The 17,724-nt window shown below is 39.0% G+C and overlaps 1 protein-coding gene across 1 annotated transcript in view; it reads right to left on the minus strand.

Moving 5' to 3' along the window:
* The window catches only part of STAG1 (STAG1 cohesin complex component), a 170,082-nt gene that overhangs the window by 77,037 nt on the left and 75,321 nt on the right, over positions 1 to 17,724 (minus strand). The window contains exons 6-9 of the mRNA XM_086618038.1: positions 14,671 to 14,747; positions 9,103 to 9,307; positions 6,160 to 6,311; positions 1,707 to 1,780 (exon numbers count right to left, since the gene is read on the minus strand). Of these exons, the coding sequence (XP_086474164.1) occupies positions 1,707 to 1,780; positions 6,160 to 6,311; positions 9,103 to 9,307; positions 14,671 to 14,747 (508 nt within the window). The remainder of the gene's footprint in view (positions 1 to 1,706; positions 1,781 to 6,159; positions 6,312 to 9,102; positions 9,308 to 14,670; positions 14,748 to 17,724) is intronic.

Consider the following 17,724-nt stretch of genomic DNA (forward strand, 5'->3'; position numbering starts at 1 on the left):
AGAAAGCTTTGCTGCTACCTCTGATCTCCTTGGAGAGGTGCTCCTAGTACTGCGATAGACGTTCTTTCAAGTATCACATTTGAGTATGGAAGAGACATGCTCCACCTCCACCGTGTTGTTCACTCTCACGTATTTCTTAGTACAGGGCCCTTCCAGGTTTCCTGCGCACTTTTCTCCATCACTACAACAATCCCTCTGCCCACCTAAACTATCGGTTCCTCTTCACCGTCTAAACCTCTTCTCACATGTCCTTTCTTGCTTTCTGCCATTTGTCTAAAAGATTTGATAAATGGTAAAGTTTTAAACCAGAACTTAAATCTGAAAGGTTAATTGCATAGTTTAGTATCCTTGATTTTTATCTTTTCACTTCGGTAAGTTAATTAACATTTAAAGACCTGGTTTCACCAAGATGCTGCAGATGCTCTGAGGTATCTTGTGATGCAAAACAACCCTAAATCTATTTTAAAAGACTACTGCTTTCTGACAAACCATACTCCAAAACAGCATGCAGCAGTCCCAATCTACTGGGTTGCGCAATTCTAAAGGAAACAGAAGCACGTGCACGTTCACACAGGCACATAGAATCACAGAATGGTTCGGGTTGGAAGGGACCTCAAAGACCATCTAGTTCCAACCCCCTGCCATGGGCAGGGACACCTTCCACTACACCAGGTTGCCCAAAGCCTCATCCGACCTGGCCTTGAACACTTCCAGGGATGGGGCAGCCACAACTTCTCTGGGCAACCTGTTCCACTGCCTCGGCACCCTCAGTGTAAAAAATTTCCTCCTTATATCTGATCTAAATCTCCCCTCTTTCAGTTCAAAGCCATTGCCCCTTGTCCTGCCACTACACACCCTTGTCCAAAGCCCCTCTCCAGCTTTCCTGTAGGCGCCCTTTAAGTACTGGAAAGCTGCAATAAGATCACCCCGGAGCCTTCTCTTCTCCAGGCGGAACAGCCCCAACTCTCTCAGCCTGTCTCCATAGCAGAGGTGCTCCAGCCCTTGGATCATCTTTGTGGCCTCCTCTGGGCCCGCTCCAACAGCTCCAGGATATATATGAATGTATATAACGTGCTGTGGTTTTGTGTTTCCAAGATATAGCATATTAACTATTAAAAAAGAATGTCTGTGACGTGCTAATGCCCCAGTAAGTTTTTAATGTTCTTGCTACAAACGTCCAAAACAATTAAACAAAAAATACACGTTAACTGCAATGAAGGCTTTTGATTGCCCTTATGTCATTTAAGGAGGAAAAAGTCTAAAATAAAGTTGAAATTGTGGCTAAAGCATATATGGTAGAAACATTAAAAATTTTCTGTTTACACTTAAGACATATAAAAGGAAACGCAGAGTAGAATTACCCAACAACTGAAACTGTCCTCTTATGATACACAGTGATCTTTTGATTATTCTTAAGATATATCATGTTTGCGCTCTCACTTGGGACAACTTCTCTTTTTAAAAGACAAAGATTCAACTTCCATGTGTCCCACAACTCCTTAGAACTGTTTTACTGAATTAAAAAAAACCTGTCTCATTAATAGAGGTTACACGTAGATTTTCTTCCATAACTTCAGTGGTTTTGATACTGCTTTTATGGCATTTACAATATTTCATCAGAAGAAAAATCAACACAGAATGTGCCTTTGTAATTATTTAAGATTATACTTTGTTAGCAGAGCTTACTGTAGCATGTATTTTCTTACCGGTATCTATGAACAAATATACCCTTAAAAATTGAGTTCATCATATTTTCGATTTCATCTTGGTTTTCTTGTAGCTGCAAAAAACAAAACAAAAATAAATAAAATATCACTGCTTATTACAATTTGATATTCTACAATTCCTTATTGGGAAACATCAGAAGACCATGGAAGAGCACTTAATTAAAGGCATTAGAAGATTCACCATTTTCTACTTTTCCAGCACATGCCTATATTGTGTGCAGACACATCCATATACACACATATATATATGCAATGCCTTAATGGAAGAAAGTTAACATTCTCTACAAACATAAATCAACTTAGTTTCAAATCAGTCCTTCGAAGTGGTCATCACCCTTTTTTTGCTACCGAAATTTAGACCAGTAGAGACTATGTGTTCAGTAATGTCAGCAGTCCTGTAGTCAGAGTTAAACAGAGAGAACTAGGAGTGAATGACAGCTGCAGAAACAAAGCTGGTTACAGATCAGGAATCCCCTCCGAAAAATTCAATATCCTCTTTAAGGAAAGTACTTCAAGATGTTCTCAATCTTAAATATGAGTGTAAGTTGCTTTAACTGCAGCATCCGTGATAACTGAGTTTCTGACCCAGGAAGCTTTCCAGAATCAGAGGCATGGATGCTTAACATTGGAGCACACCTGACATCCAGTCCCGGGCCTGAGATTGCAGAAAACCAAACCAAACCCAAATGAAAAAGGTGTTACAGGCATGTTTTTAAAAGAGTGTTTTTTAAAAAAACTTAGTATTTCCTGTGTAATATGAGCACATTTTGTAAGTGCTATGGAAAGTTTGCTTTGTGTCAATGAATCTGTTAATACATCCTAAAGAAACATCTTGGAATCAATTAAAACATTGTCACATTGTCAGCTTTTGTACTAAACTAAATAAGTATGACTTCATTACACCAAAATGCAGCTTTGTTAAATAAGATGACACCAATTTTATCCAATCAGCTTTTGAAGCAGAACTGCTACCACACTCAAAGCCATCGTTCTTCCATCAAGGTGTTTCTTAATGTCAAAGCAGAACAGCACAGCATGTGGAAACATAAACTTTTCCACATTTTCAATATGAAAACCACAACAGAGCCTTGCTAGTGCAGAGTGCATATACGCAGAAAATAATAAAACCTGTATAATTATGGACATACATATTCAACAGATAAAACATCTTAAAGCCAGAGGCAGAATTATGATCAGCTGTTTTGACTTCCTGCATAGCATGAGCTTGTAAAAACTTTCACCTAGGGGTTTATGTTTTTCAAGCCATGTTTATAAATATTTCTGCAGTATCTTCCAGGTAAGATCTAAACTAACTTGCAAAATTCAGTAAATGAAGTCTCCCAGTTTCCTAAAACCTAAGGAGGTGCTGTCTCCATTTTGCATATGGAGAAACCGAGGCATTGAGAGTTCTTGACTAATTTGTCAAACACCTGCCAAAGAAATTAATTTCATAGTAGAAGGGATTATGTACAAAGAGAAAAGTTGGGTGCACACCAGCTCTGCACATACTGAAGGGCTGGCACACAAAAAAAGCATATTTAGACATGGCTTCTGGGAGAGGCACTATTTTCAGCATGAGCTCAACCCAAATAGCACAGCCTAATGCTTGGTCAAGAACATAGAAACTCAAGCCCACCATTGGGTTCCAACTGCTCCTCAGTTGGCTGACTTCACAGGCTACAGGCAGGCAAATATCCAGAGAAACACGAGGCTAGAGACAACCTAGAGCAGACTGTGGAGTAAAATGAGGATGTGAGTGAACCAGGAAGCCTTCTGAAAAACTACTGAGGCCCTGAAAGGGAAGCTCCTGGAGAACTCTGGATATGAGTCGTTAATATAAGAAACACACCACAGAAGACAGGTAGGAAAGAAACTTTATGAGCCATGAGAAGGTTCAGATACTGAAGAAAAGTGTACTTTGATACTTCTTTGAATGAGAAGTCGAGCAGCACCATACAAGACTAAGTGGTATGGATGAGGGGACAGCATGGATGGCTTCCTCCCTCTTTTTCTGTTGTGTTTTTTTGTTTGTTTGTTTGTTTTTCCTACAGAGAATTTACAGCCATAAACCTGGTAAGTTATCAGCTATATAAATGATACGGGGCTCTATGTGCTGGGCAGAGCTGGTGCAGGAGGAGAAACAGAGATTTGGTGGGTCCATGTGAGGTCCCTTTTACTTTTGTGTGCTAACATTTAAAAGATACAATTCTCAAACATATCTTAGCTTCAGTAACAAATTAACAACTCTTTGAAAATATGAATTTTCTCCAATATTTTAATTGCTTTTTACACTTTCAGCTTTCATGCTTGAATTTTAGTGCTTAACTTCAGACATCTTGAGAGAGCATTTGTGTCTTGAGATTCCTGCTCTCACCAATGCAAAAGTGATTCAACAACACCCGCCCCCCGCCTTAAACTTAAGTAAAAATGAGGAAAAATGAGGGAAACATTCTCCTCTTGACTCCGCAAGCATTTTGAGAAGCTCAAAAAGCCATGTATGACAAACACAAAATTTGAATTGCTACTTGCCTCAACTAAAACACTATTTCCTCTATTTTGTGGCAGATTGTTACATAAATCACCCAGTGTAGTTGAAAATCTCCTTGAAGAGAACAGACCTTCAGGCCCTGCTCTCACATCAGCCATGTAGAAGATGACATGAGAATGGGACACTTCAGAGAGCACGTTCCATCTCTTCCACTTCAGATTAACGTGCCACACTTGGCTTGCAAACTGTCCCTGCATAACCCCATGAAGTTAACCACGTGCCCGTGTATGTGTCTGAGGGTTCATTATGATGGCACATCAAAAGAATAAACTAAGAGCCAGCACAGAATGCTACTGTAAATTCAGCATATTTAAACAAAGGAAATATACAGCATTATGTTAGGAATTCTTACACAGAGCCATCGGGCCATCTAATGCTAATAAATCTCTTCCATCCAGGGCCCCCCACTATGCTTAACACCATGTACCTGAGGACATACTCCACCACCACCACCACTCCTCTCTGGCTTACTCCTATGGAACATTTTGACCAGTTTTAGGGAGTAGTGACATGAGAGAGACTGAACAGACGTATCAAAAGTTAAGGTTTGCCAAATGCTGGCTCTTTGAATTTTCAGAGTTTCACAGCCCCACGCTAGCCTGGGTATCTGTGCTTCGAAGTCTACACTGCATCTCCAAAAGACACTGGAAAGAAGAGCTGAAGGAAGGAGTATAGAGGATGTCCACAGACACAGGGATATTAAACCGAGTTAATCGGCGTAATTACTGACTTTGTCCTTCTCTGGAAATTCAAAGCAACAATCAACAAGCCTGGAATAGAAACTGTGCTCCAGCTATTTTAACAAAGCAATCCTGCTTTTTAAAATGCTTTAAGGCTGACATTGAATTTAATATTTAATTCAAAATGTTTCTCTTGCAGTTTGGGCAGGAGAGATTGTTCTTGCTTTGTACCTTAGTGCATGATTTTTAAGAATTATGAAAGCCAAATAAAATTGTGTTACAGATCACAGGGGTAAAATAAAAATAAAATATGTAATTGTAATTATCCCCAGACAAAGACTATAAAGTCAAGCAATTTTGAGCCAAAGTTATACCTAAAAGAATCCGAGGCGCATACAGGTAAAGCACCCAGACATCCTTAATTTGCCACGGAGTAAAAAAGCGGTGGAGAAAAATACATTCAAGAGTAATACATTAGGAATAATAAATTTAAATCTAAGTCATATATACATCAATTTTTCAATCTCATGAGTTTTACATGGCATCTTTACAGATTATGGCTGTTTGGGTGTACATGTATTCATTTCTACTTGTCATATTTAAATTTCTCTTAAGTACAACTCTAAAACTGAATTTCCTGGGATATAATACTTTATTTAGGAATGATTACAGCAACTTTCTAATGGTTTTGCTCACCTAATGCCAGACTGGTACTTACTAAAAGCGACTTTAATGTCTCCCTAGCTTCTTCTCCCTGAGACCAGGTGCTATAGCCCCCACTCCAGTGTTTCTTGAAAGTAGCTACAAAAAGAAGTACTAATGAGACACTGTGTAATAATTGCAGTGACCAAAGGGAGAAATGGGCAGTGCAGTGAGGGACTACATGTGATTCTCTTTTCAAAATTTTTTTTCATAATCAGAATTTATTATTTACAATTTGAGATTGATTTTCTTCCTGCCTGGTCATATATATTAGCCTGAGACTAGAAATGACCCTGTGCGTGCAGAACAGCACACGAACTCAACTGAACGTGTTAATACAAGATTTAAAAATGTAGCCCAAGTAATACGATTGAGATCACACAAACGCGACTGCAGAACTAATCTCATTTCTCACTATGGTGCTCAAGTCACAAACCACCCTGGACTTCTGTTGGAGGGAATGCACACGAACCAGGAAAAAAAAATTAATCTTTTCACTTGCCTCTTTTCTTTTCTGAAGCAGCAGTTCCAATCTTTCATTAGCTCTTTTGCCAATCATTTTGTTTCTCTCAGCTTCATACTGCCTCTGTGTATTATCCTGATGAATGCTCAGGTTTAAGGCAACATTCACAAGAGCAGTCATAAGCTTCATAGCTGCAAAGGCAGAAGACAGAATATGACTCTTTACCTGTAGTCAGAGCTAGAAAATATTTCCTCAGCAGATCTGTACTCCAGAAAATAACCAACTCAGGCCTGACACAAAGCCATCTGGAAAGGCACTTCCCACCCAAGCAACACCCAGGTCATCTGGCTTATCTTAAGATCAGAAAAGAGAGCATATATACCCCATTGAGCTCCAGGCAATGTTCTTTGCCATCTTCTCCAGAAAATTACACAAGTTCTGAGTGCTTAATGTCATGGAGCAAGCATGCAAACCTGCAGGATCAGTGTACGCCGTGAAGCCAGTTACTGTGGAGTTACACACATTTCTCTCCTGAAAAGTATCATTATAGAGGCCTTCCTGCTCAGGGTAACTCTTAACCCATAGCTTCTGAAGATGACCTAATTTACAAGGGACCACAGCACAGTTTCTCTGAAAGTAAGTCTGACACTGGTCCTAAGTCAAGTGTATAGCTGTATAAAAGTACAATTAGAACTTTACATACTCCTTTATATACATTTTCACACATGCTGGATATAATACTGTTCATGTCTATTTTTCGGTATTTATTTTTACAAAAACATTAACAAGGGTATTTCCCACGTTCTGTGTGGTTACATGGCATATCATATTTTACAATACTGAAAAAAACAGCAAAATAATGTAACAAACTACCACATCCTCTCTGGCTAAATATGCAGCATTGTCTTCAAGGCAGAAAAGCAACGATACAAATGGAGAAGTGAAGCTACTTTTATGGTAACTCTGTCTTATCTTGCTATTGCTCAAAGCTGGTAACTCTAGAAGCACCTACATGTACTTCTTGCTTTACGTTTCTTGCTACAGGGAATAATTTCTCATTCAAATTGGCTACCACAGAGGGAAACTGAAAACAAAGACCTCACATAGACTCTTTCAAGAATAAATGGAATTCTAAAAGTAGATTTTCATAAACTTGATCAAGACTGAGCTCCACAGCACCATGCTGACCTCTGCTCTGCAAGACAGCAACATAATTAAATGTGCAAAAACTAGCTTGAAGGAAATTCGCAGAAACAAAAAGAAAAGCTCTCAAGCTTGTTAAAACAAATAAATACATTAATGAGATAAATGTATTATCACTGGAAAATGCTGGAGCTCTTCAGCAGCTCCTATTCCTAAAGTATATGCTAGATACACGTCTATCTAATGCAAGAAGCCAGCAGTGACTTAATTAACAGAAGCTAGTTGTGGTGAACCTTGGCTTTAGCATTTGCTTATCCTTGCTTGAAGCTTCTAGCTGCATCATCCATTCCAAATGAAGGCAACTATTTCCTCCACATAGCACAGGTCTCGGGTAACGTCTCTAACATATAGTGCTGTTTCCTGTCTTTTCAGGCCTCTCACACTTCCCAGACATGTGTCCCACACAAGGATGAACCAATCAACAGAAGAGACCAGAGTGCATACCTCACTCCATAATCTCTCTCCTCTGAAACAATCAATCACAATCTAAGCAAACAGCAAATGAAAATCACCTGGAACTGAGGATAGTATCAGCTGGAAAGGAATACAGTTTCCATCTCAGTTTCAATAATGGGCACAGATTTCCATCAGGTTATCTGCAGCTCTAACAACGTTCACCTTTACCTCTACAAACTCAGTATTCAAACTCTAAGCCTGGAAACTTAACGCCTGCAGAATTCATATTCTTACTATCCCACTGCTGAGTGACATGAAGCATGCAAGAGGCCAGGTTTCCAAAAGAGTTCAGTCCACTGTGAGTGGAATGTTTTGATGTTCAATTTTAAAAATCAAACTCCCATCAAATCTGGAGTTGTTCTTTCAATATAATTGGAAATCTGCCTCCTACTTAGATTCATAGCAAGAGACAAAATTTTAATCAAATTCTGATTGAATTTGTTGGAAACTGGGTATTACACTTGGAAACCTGAACAAAATTTAAAGAGGTGGGAAGACTAAATCAGTAACAAATATTGGCAGCAGAAATATTCAGATTATGACAAATGTCTCCTATAAAGGCTTCAAATATTTGGCATGATCTATGAACAACCTAAGGAGAAGACTCTTCCAATAAGATCTATTTCAGCACATGAGATGAGCAGAAAGGCATCACCTGACACAACCAGCTTTAGCCACCCTAGTATTGCTTTGTAACGGGAGAAAAGTAGTTACTTTCTGAGAGCAGTTCATCCATCTTACAGGAGACATCTTACATCGCTCTGATGAAGTACACTCTAGGAAAGTCTATTTCTATTTAATGATACATCCAGTGCTTTCCTTGGATGTAGGCAGCTGTGTTGGAAGACAGCAAGACCTACAACTATGGCCCAGTGCTCCCCAACCTAATGCTTCTCAAGAGTGAAAGCACAGATTTTATATTTTGGCGGACTGAAATTCTTTGATAATACAATTTTCTTGACACTTATTTAGAAGAAATTTGTACTCTAAAATACAAAATAATGAAGACATTCTATACAACAAATAAACAGCTAATACTAAAATGCAAGGCATAAGCATGCCACTTTTGATTCACAGGATTCACTGGAGGCCCCTGGGTATTACAGGAATCTCTGAGACTAAGTTCCTCAGCGTACTCCTTTCCAAACAAAAAAGTGTGTTGTAATTAGTTATATCATATATGGTACTTGGATTTGATCAAGCTTTCCAGAGTTCTCAGAGCTGGTCAAATTCTGCCTCAATCAAAATTAGGAGTAATTCTCAAAGTAGTTAAATAGTAGTAACTTCTTTGAACAAAACTCTTCTCTCTGCCAGCTTACTTACCAGCTAATGTACTGGTGTGCCTGAAAGCCCGGACCTGGGAATCTGACAAACCAGTCAGAAGAGAGATCACCGTGTCCATCATGTATTCATCATAAATGATGCTATACTGACACTGTCGAATGAGCACTCCAATGAACTCACAGAAGTTGGATCGAAACTTCTTCCACTGTGGCCCAGGCATAGTAAGTGGATAATCACCACTGTCCTGAAGAACAAGAAAATGAAAAAGCAAAGTATTAAAAGTCTCATTTGATTTATTTTAATGTTCGTGTAGCCATTGTGGTCTAAGTTTCTAAGTTAAACACTATCTTTTTCTGTCAAGCCAACAGAGAATAACAAACAGAAGCAATACATTATTCTGTGATTCTTCAATAAACAAAGCAGCTTGTTGGGCATTAAACCACTTTTACAAAGACTTCATGATAACTGTTCCAGACTTGCCATATGTATAGGCCAAAATATGCATCAAGACTCAATTCTTTTCCTTGTGTCTTAGGTTAGGAAGTGAGGAGAAAGGATTAGAAAGGAGTATTATGATGTATTTAAGGTCAAAACCTAAAGAAAGGCTTGTGTGATTGAAGGTTTCTGTCCTTCTCCATCCCCACTTCAATTCCATGTCAATATTCTAATCGACCGGCTGACCCTCCCCACAAACTTTGCTTTACTCAAGTTTACAATTGAGATCTTATCAGAAAGTAACACTGCCCTTGTTTATCTTACAAACTTACCCTTTTTCTAGTGGTGAAACCTGTCTTCTGACAGAAATAATGTAAATTTTACTACAGACTCACATACCCCACACAGTTTCGTACGACTCATCTTCCAAGGATTATTGCAAGATTGGAGTAGGCATGTGAGCACTCAGTCGATTTAAGTTTAACGCCTCTCCAAGTCTGCTCTTACTATTCTCACTTCAAGCAATATTGCATTTCAGTGCGACTGCCCCCTCTTAATTAGAAAATGCTTTTTTCACCCTTCAGTGAAAAAGACTAAATACAATCTCCTTGGTCACCTGTTTTGTAGGCCAATTCCAGATGATCCAAAACACCAAAGCAATAACGCTCCACCCTGGATCTCTCCCCCAAGATAAGAAAGTCAGCAGTATCAAAGTTAAATCCGTTCATACATATTTATTAGGTGCTTTTGTGAAGCACTTCTATTCTCTCAGGACTTGTCTCATCGCTCAGACTGAGCCATGTAAAACCCGTAACAGAAGATTTTACCAAAACTTCATAAACTATACCCCCCTGCAGCAAAAAATGCTATCAAATTTAACCAAATCACACACATTTCAACCACACTAAAATAACAATTAAAATTGCAAAGACAAGCGCTCAAATGTTAGAAAAAGACAAAATTATAAGGCACTCTTAATGACCTTACTGTCTCATTTATTGCAAACTACATTACCTTACAGAGCAATATTTTTACTTCTAACTTTGAACATCCAATTTGAGAGAAATAGGAGCTTTGGCTTAAAAAAAACACAATTCAGAGGATTGTAATCTGTTTATGCCTAATGGTCTTGTTAGCAATGTTCAGCAAGGTACAGTGTCTTGCCACGTAAACACGAGCCCTGCATCAGTCTCATATTTATTTAAATTTAGGACTGAAATTAAAATGTTAAAGTCTTCTCCTCAATGTTTTCCTGACAGTAACTCCATATGAACACCCCAGACCCCTTTTCTTCTCCCTGTTTACAGCTGATTTTCACAAATCACCTCCAAACTATGTCCCTGCCTGCACAGTACCTGAGGGAACTCTGCATGGGAACTCACATACATAATAGATGCATTCTAGAATTATGTATACATAATTTTTTGGAAAAGATCCCCAGAATCCCTAGTGCCGTGTGTAACTACTCACATTTGTATTATGTATTTTTAACCTACAATTACATATTAGACAATCCTTTTGAAAAGCACATGAAAACTGCACTGAGAACATCTCATCTAGCTGAAATGGGAAGAATAAATTTACAATAAAGCCACTTTATTGAAACTTTTATTCTTGAATACCAATAAAAATGTAACACATCAGTGACACTGACGTGTGATACTTGATGGCCCAATGGTTAGAAAACTCTACCTAAATCAAGTTTTTGTTCACCTGTTAACTGTAGCACAATAATTATGAGGGAATTTATCTACAAAATGTCCGTACTCATAAGCCAAGCATCCAAATAGTGCAGCAGATGGATGCCCATGAAATTTTCTGCTCAAACTGAACCTGTGGCAGCAACGAACAAAGTTATTTCCATCATTTAAGTCCTGCACAAGTTGTCTTCTACTCATGATGAGGAAAATCAATGCTTCAATCCCTGCCATAAATGCAGAAATTAGGACCAGCAGCCAGCCGATTACTGCAGCACTGACAGAACAACGCAACGATCTTCAAAAAGTAAAGAAAGCAGAAATCTGAACATCTTGAGTGGCAATAAAGGTATTTTCGGGGCAGCATACTTGCTAATGAATAGATGATGCAAGATTTTACCCTAGCTAATACTATATTGTACTTTTTCTTCCTGTTAGCTCTAGACTCGTAGAAATGATTTATCACGTCACAAATATGACAAGAGGTACTTTCTACCACCTACACACACAGACCACTGAGCACTAGCCCCTTCTAACCCTAATCTGATACAAAAGACCTGGCATTTTAGGTACATTTTGATACAGGGAGCAAAATATGCTAACAAGAGGATGGTCTCCAACTGAAAATGGCAATCTAAAGATGACACTGAAGGTAGGTTGGGCTGAGAGACTGTCCTAATTATTTTGGCAAGAGTATCATCAACTTTCTCATCCTCCTTCACTCTCCCTTCTCATAGCCTGACCTGGAATTTAGGGGCCTGAGAGGACAGCAGGGCAAGGCAAATTTTCCAATGGCAATAGCTCTACGCAACTGCTTTGTCTCAGGATGACATGGTGGGGATGGACTTGGGAGTCCTGGGGTACTGGAAGAGGTACTACAGATGAAATGCCAACAGTGATATTTCGAATGAAGAACTGAGGGCTGTTCCCAGCTGCACAGAAAACAGTGGTGCTTTACTGAGAAAATGGATGGCTACTTGGCCCAGCCACCACTGTTGGTCTCCTGCCGGCTGCCCTTCTTTCACTGCTTCCTATAGACTTACAAAAAATAAAGAAATCCAGTGCCAGGATGGGCTCAAGAAAGCAGGGTGGTTGGTCTGCACAGTCAGGGAGCACAGCCAACTGCACTGCTGAAAAAAGGCAAGAAGTAGATCTGCCAGGGTTCTCTTCTCCCTTCTCCAGGAAGAAAAGAAAGGTTGGGAAGGATCACGCAGGTCTGCGGAAATTAGCTTGAGTTGCCTTTAGTCAAAGGACTGTCACTGGCAATGGCATCTGCTACCAACAGCTCTCCCAGAAACAAATGACTGTTGCTCTGAATCTTTAAGTGGTGGACACTAAAGAGGGCCAAAAAGTGTATTAATGCTACTGCCATCGCAATGGCAATTTCACCATCTGCTGAAGTCCGAGAAAGGTTTTGTTTGTTTCATAACCGTCACGTAAGCTGCTCTTATTCTAAAAGATTACATTTTGGCAGGTCTTTTTTGTGACTATGACATCCTGCACAGACCAATCTGAAATATCATAACTATCCGTAGGAACAGAGGTCATGTAACATATAATATTAAATATGTCATATAACAACTATAAGCTTACTATGCTGGGATCATCTGACATACGAACATCAGTAGAAAAAGGCACTAAATTCTAAAATGTTTCCCACTGCTAGCGTGGTGTGAGCTTATTTCAGATTTCAAAACATTCACTGGGTTGTGGTCTACGAGAAACAATTTCACGCTTTTATCCCAAACCCCAAAAATTCTTTCACAAATCCATTCAAACATTAACGTAGAAGCTAGAACAGAAACTCTCTGTTAGAACTGTAAAAGTTCTGAAAAGTTTTAGGTAATAGAGAAGAAAAGTTTCGTACTAGTAACTAATTCTTTGAGGTATGTTGCTTATATATACATTCATACTGAGGATAAGAAAGAGAGGTTTTTTCTCCTTTGGGGAAAAAAAAAAAGACATTTTTTGAGAATGTTTTTTCGAGAAATGCTTTCTTCCATCAACTGTGGGACAATCTTCCCTTGGCAAAATCAACATTCTTTGGCTTTTGGGCAGTGCCCTGGCCATTCTATTTCATACAATGAGGCTAGACTGAAGATAATATCCAAATCTGGTTTCCTATTACACTAGTAAAAATTCACTGCATTTTGTTAACTTTGGTTGGGTGATGTTTTAAAAAGCAAAATTTATTCAGCCAGTGTAGCATGAATAGATACAATTCTTCTGTTCATCACTGTACATCTATGTTTTATTTACTGTAACCTCTCCCACCTGTACACAAAGGCCCTGACTGAATACCTGAGTACAGGTAAGTACACAGTTAAACACTTTGTCATTCAAGGCCATGAACAAGATGGAAATCCTGAAAAAGAGCAGCGCTCACACAGATAGTTTTCCTGCTTAACTTTTTGAATCACAGCCTTGGCACTTCAGTTAGAATTGGCCAGGAAAAGTCACCGCTGCCCTACAGAAAATTCCTGTTTCAGCATTTGTTCTCCTCACTATACAAAATGAACAATCAGAACATTTACGTTTTTAATACATGAAAAATCAAAGAAATTTCAGTTTGAAAATCTCAAAGCTAAAAAGCACTCACCATTAGGAACATTTTTTATTTTGACAGAAGATTCTCTATCTGAATTGTAATAAACTTATTTCAAGCAAAATGCTTAGGTCTTTTGAAAGAGCATTTCTTTCTGTAACACTGATCCAAAACAGTAATTTTCATGTCAAGTTACTATTTGCTTTAAATTGCCATTTCAAAAGAAGAAAACATCAATTTGTACACAGAAAACAGAGCAGAATGCTGCAAAAGCCTCAGTCCTATCTCAGGAATCTGAAGTTCTTTGTTGTATGATGGCAGTTCCAAGAGATGAACTTCAGAACTCAGAATATCACCACCAATTTCAATGGGATGAGAAAACTTTCTACAGTTCTTCTTACCGCCTCTAATACGCAGGATGCAGGCAGACAAGGATAACCCTGAAGCCACACAAAGATATCCAAGGGTCTGCAAAGATCCAGCCCAGGACTAACACGGACCCACGCTAGTTCTTGCAGAGTTGGACTCAGCTAGGCTCTCTTACACCACTGAATATGAGCTTGCTCGCTGCTTTTGTGTGACAGCACACTTACGTCCTCAAACTGGCCAATTCACAGACTTTTCAAGTACCAGCATTTCAGCATCCAGGACCTACTCAATCCACAACACTGACTTTTCAAGATGAGCGACTGTGTCTTTTTAAATTATTTTATTACTTTTTGGTTTTCCATTGTTATTCTTTCCTAAAGCTCAGGCAGGGTTTGTTATTTCTCATCCAATAGTTTAAACCGCTGCTTTGCTTGTCAACACAATTTCTCATACTGAGACATCGCTCATCCACTGGTTTCTTGCCCATTGCATTTTCATTTTAAACCAAAGGTATACCGTAATATATTTCACAATGCTTAAAGGACTGTTTGTATACTATACCTCATCAAATTCTTCTGTCATTTTCCTTATGATTTCTGCATTTTGCATGTTCCTGAACATTTCAATTCTTACAGTACCTGTAATATAATGAAGGAACAAAAGAAATTAACCCATTTTTTGTTATGTCAAAATATTAATGTTTTTCTGCTACCAAACTTACAGCTCAATAATACATATGAAAAAGTATATAATGCAATAATAACAGGAACACATTGAAAGAGACTGTCTCTTGAAGAAGTGGGTAAAAAAATATTCTGTCCTGTAAAGCATGATTAGACTAGGAGTTAGCAAAATCTTCCATCTTGTTACTCTTTACAACTGAGCGAGCGTGATACAGAAGTGGTAGCAATGCAGGACTCATGCCGCGCCTGCAGTTGCCAAGAATTTTTAATTTGGTGTGCAAAATAAACCGAAGGCCACTACTAGTAGTTTTCCACGTGGGTCACCTGGATTACAGATAGACCATGACCTCTATGCAGAAACACAGGAGAGGTTTTCAAACTGCTTAGCTCAGGACGAGCACGGTTTACTGACGGTGGGAATGGAGCTACAGCACTTGCAGATCACAGCGAGCACAACTGCATCACGTGGTGCTACTGTCAGCAAGTCTTTCCAAAACCAAAGGCTCCAAAGGGCTCAGCCAAGATGTGAGCCAGCTCAGGACTGAAAACAGTAACCGCATGTTATTCCTTCATTTGGATTATGGCATTGCCTCCTCTTACCTGAACACCAAAGTTGATAGGATTGACTTTTCTTTGTGAATAGAACAAAGCTACCAAAATTGAAAATGTAACACACAATAGCGATAAATGAAAATTCTTGTGACTTAATCCTAAATTCAATCAGTATAAACAAATATTTTTATACATTATTGCCTTTGCAATTAGACATTGTCTAAATATCCAACCATATAACACAAATCAGCAAAGAGAACGGGTTTTTTTTTGCTACTGCACAATCTTCTTTTTGCCACTTCACAATCTTCTTTTCATAATGGAGGAAAAGTAGAAAAATTAAGCCAACTGCAGAGCTACAAAATCATCTCAACATCATTAACACTACAAAGAGTAAGTAAGTCTCCCTGCTTTTGCAAAAAGTTCAATTGGATTAATGATCCACTGCGTGGCTTTCAAAATTCAAGCCATAATAGAAGCAGCTTAACAGCTAATAGTATTAGTCCCTTTACAAAGGATAAACAACAATAATTTAAGTATAGTAAATAATACTATGAGAATGTTTTAATTCTGACATTTTATTCCTTGAAAAACAAGCATTAGAAACATACACATTTCAAAATAGGCACGCAGTTACAGCACACCAATCCTCATTATGTTAGTAGGGGTACTGTTTTACACCGCAACTTAAATATTGATTTCTTGAATTGGTTTTGCTTCTTCATGAAATAGCATTTCCTTGTTTTCTGTTTCATACTGGGTAAACACTGTCAACCTCAGTTCTAACAACGACAACTCGAGTTTGTGCACGGCAATTTCCATATTATTAATAAACAACTGGTAATGCAATATAATAACATAAAGCAAGAAATCCAAGAGAATACTACCATATGACAGTTGAAGATCTGTTTTATTGGCTTTGTAATCATCTTTAAACGCAGCAATGTAAATGTTCCCCCCAGTATTGAAAGTTTTGGTTTGAGTAAGTGAAAGTCTCACAGTACGTCTCAGAGTATAGAACAGTGGACAGCTACTCTTAGAAATCTAACTCATCTGCACTAACACCTATTTCTCTCACTGCATACTGTCATCTGCTGCTCTTCTCATTGGTGATGCAACCTTCACTGAGTAAGTAACCTATCGACCTTCCCCACTTTATTTTTCAGAACCCTGATTCTAATTCTATCCTTATCTATTCATGAGTTCTGTTAATAACCTTAAACAGCTTCCGTAGAATATATAACCATGTTACTTTGTCAGAAAAAGTAAAAATACCATAACTAAGATTCCTTCTTAATGCACTTCACTCAATTCAAACCTCCCTACAACTTTGCATAATTCTGTTGTGGTTCTTCACATCTTTTCTCCTTGAGGATACCGAATGCAATTCTACTGTGGTCACTATTACTTCTTAAATGACCTCCTGCATGTTACTTCACAGTCAAGAATAATTTGTCCTTGTACAATTCCTCTTAAGCAACCCGTTTCAGGTGATGGCCGAAAGCGCTGCTGCTTCAATCCAGCAACTTTGCACATGTGTGTAGTGACAGGACAAGGGGAAATGGATTTAAACTGAAAGAGGGCAGATTTCGATTAGATATAAGGAAGAAATTTTTCACTCTGAGGGTAGTGAGGCACTGGAACAGGTTGCCCAGAGAAGTTGTAGATGCCCCATCCCTGGAAGTGTTCAAGGCCAGGTTGGATGATGCTTTGAGCAACCTGGTGTAGTGGAAGGTGTCCCTGCCTGTGGCAGGGGGGCTGGAATTAGATGATCTTTGAGGTCCCTTCCAACCCAAACCATTCTATGATTCTATGGTTCTATGCAGTAACAGTGCTCAGAGAAAACGGGTGGCTTGCAGTGGACGCACACACCCTCCATGTTACTATCAAGCAACAACTTGTACACACTGTGCCACAGACACATGGAACCTGCCCATTAAATTGTCCAAGGCGAGAGGCTGCAAACGCAGGACTACAGACCACGGGGGCTTTCCCTTGAGCCATGGAAAGGCTTTTTACCTTCCATGACTAGAACTGAGATGGCATCATCCACCTCCTGGGCACTCCGGGATTTCTACTGATTGCTGTGCAGAGGTATTACAGATAAGGCTGGGGTAGATTCTATACAGAATGTAGATTCTTGTTTGTATCTTCCAAACAAGCAATGGTCCCGCTCTTTGGGAGCATCAGGGAGGGGCATGCACAGGATGAAACAAACTCTTGACATCTTCTAGGGATGCCAGAGTGGACAAGAGCTCAACACTGCCAAGGAAGTGCAAGCGAGCATTAAGAGGAGTGAAGATGAACAACACTTATCAACTCACTGTCATGTCTCATTCTTTCCTCCACTTTTTATGACAAAGTTCACTGGAAGTCACGT

The sequence above is a fragment of the Tauraco erythrolophus genome, chromosome 11 (assembly GCF_009769465.1).
Source record: "Tauraco erythrolophus isolate bTauEry1 chromosome 11, bTauEry1.pri, whole genome shotgun sequence".
Lineage (NCBI taxonomy): Eukaryota > Metazoa > Chordata > Aves > Musophagiformes > Musophagidae > Tauraco > Tauraco erythrolophus.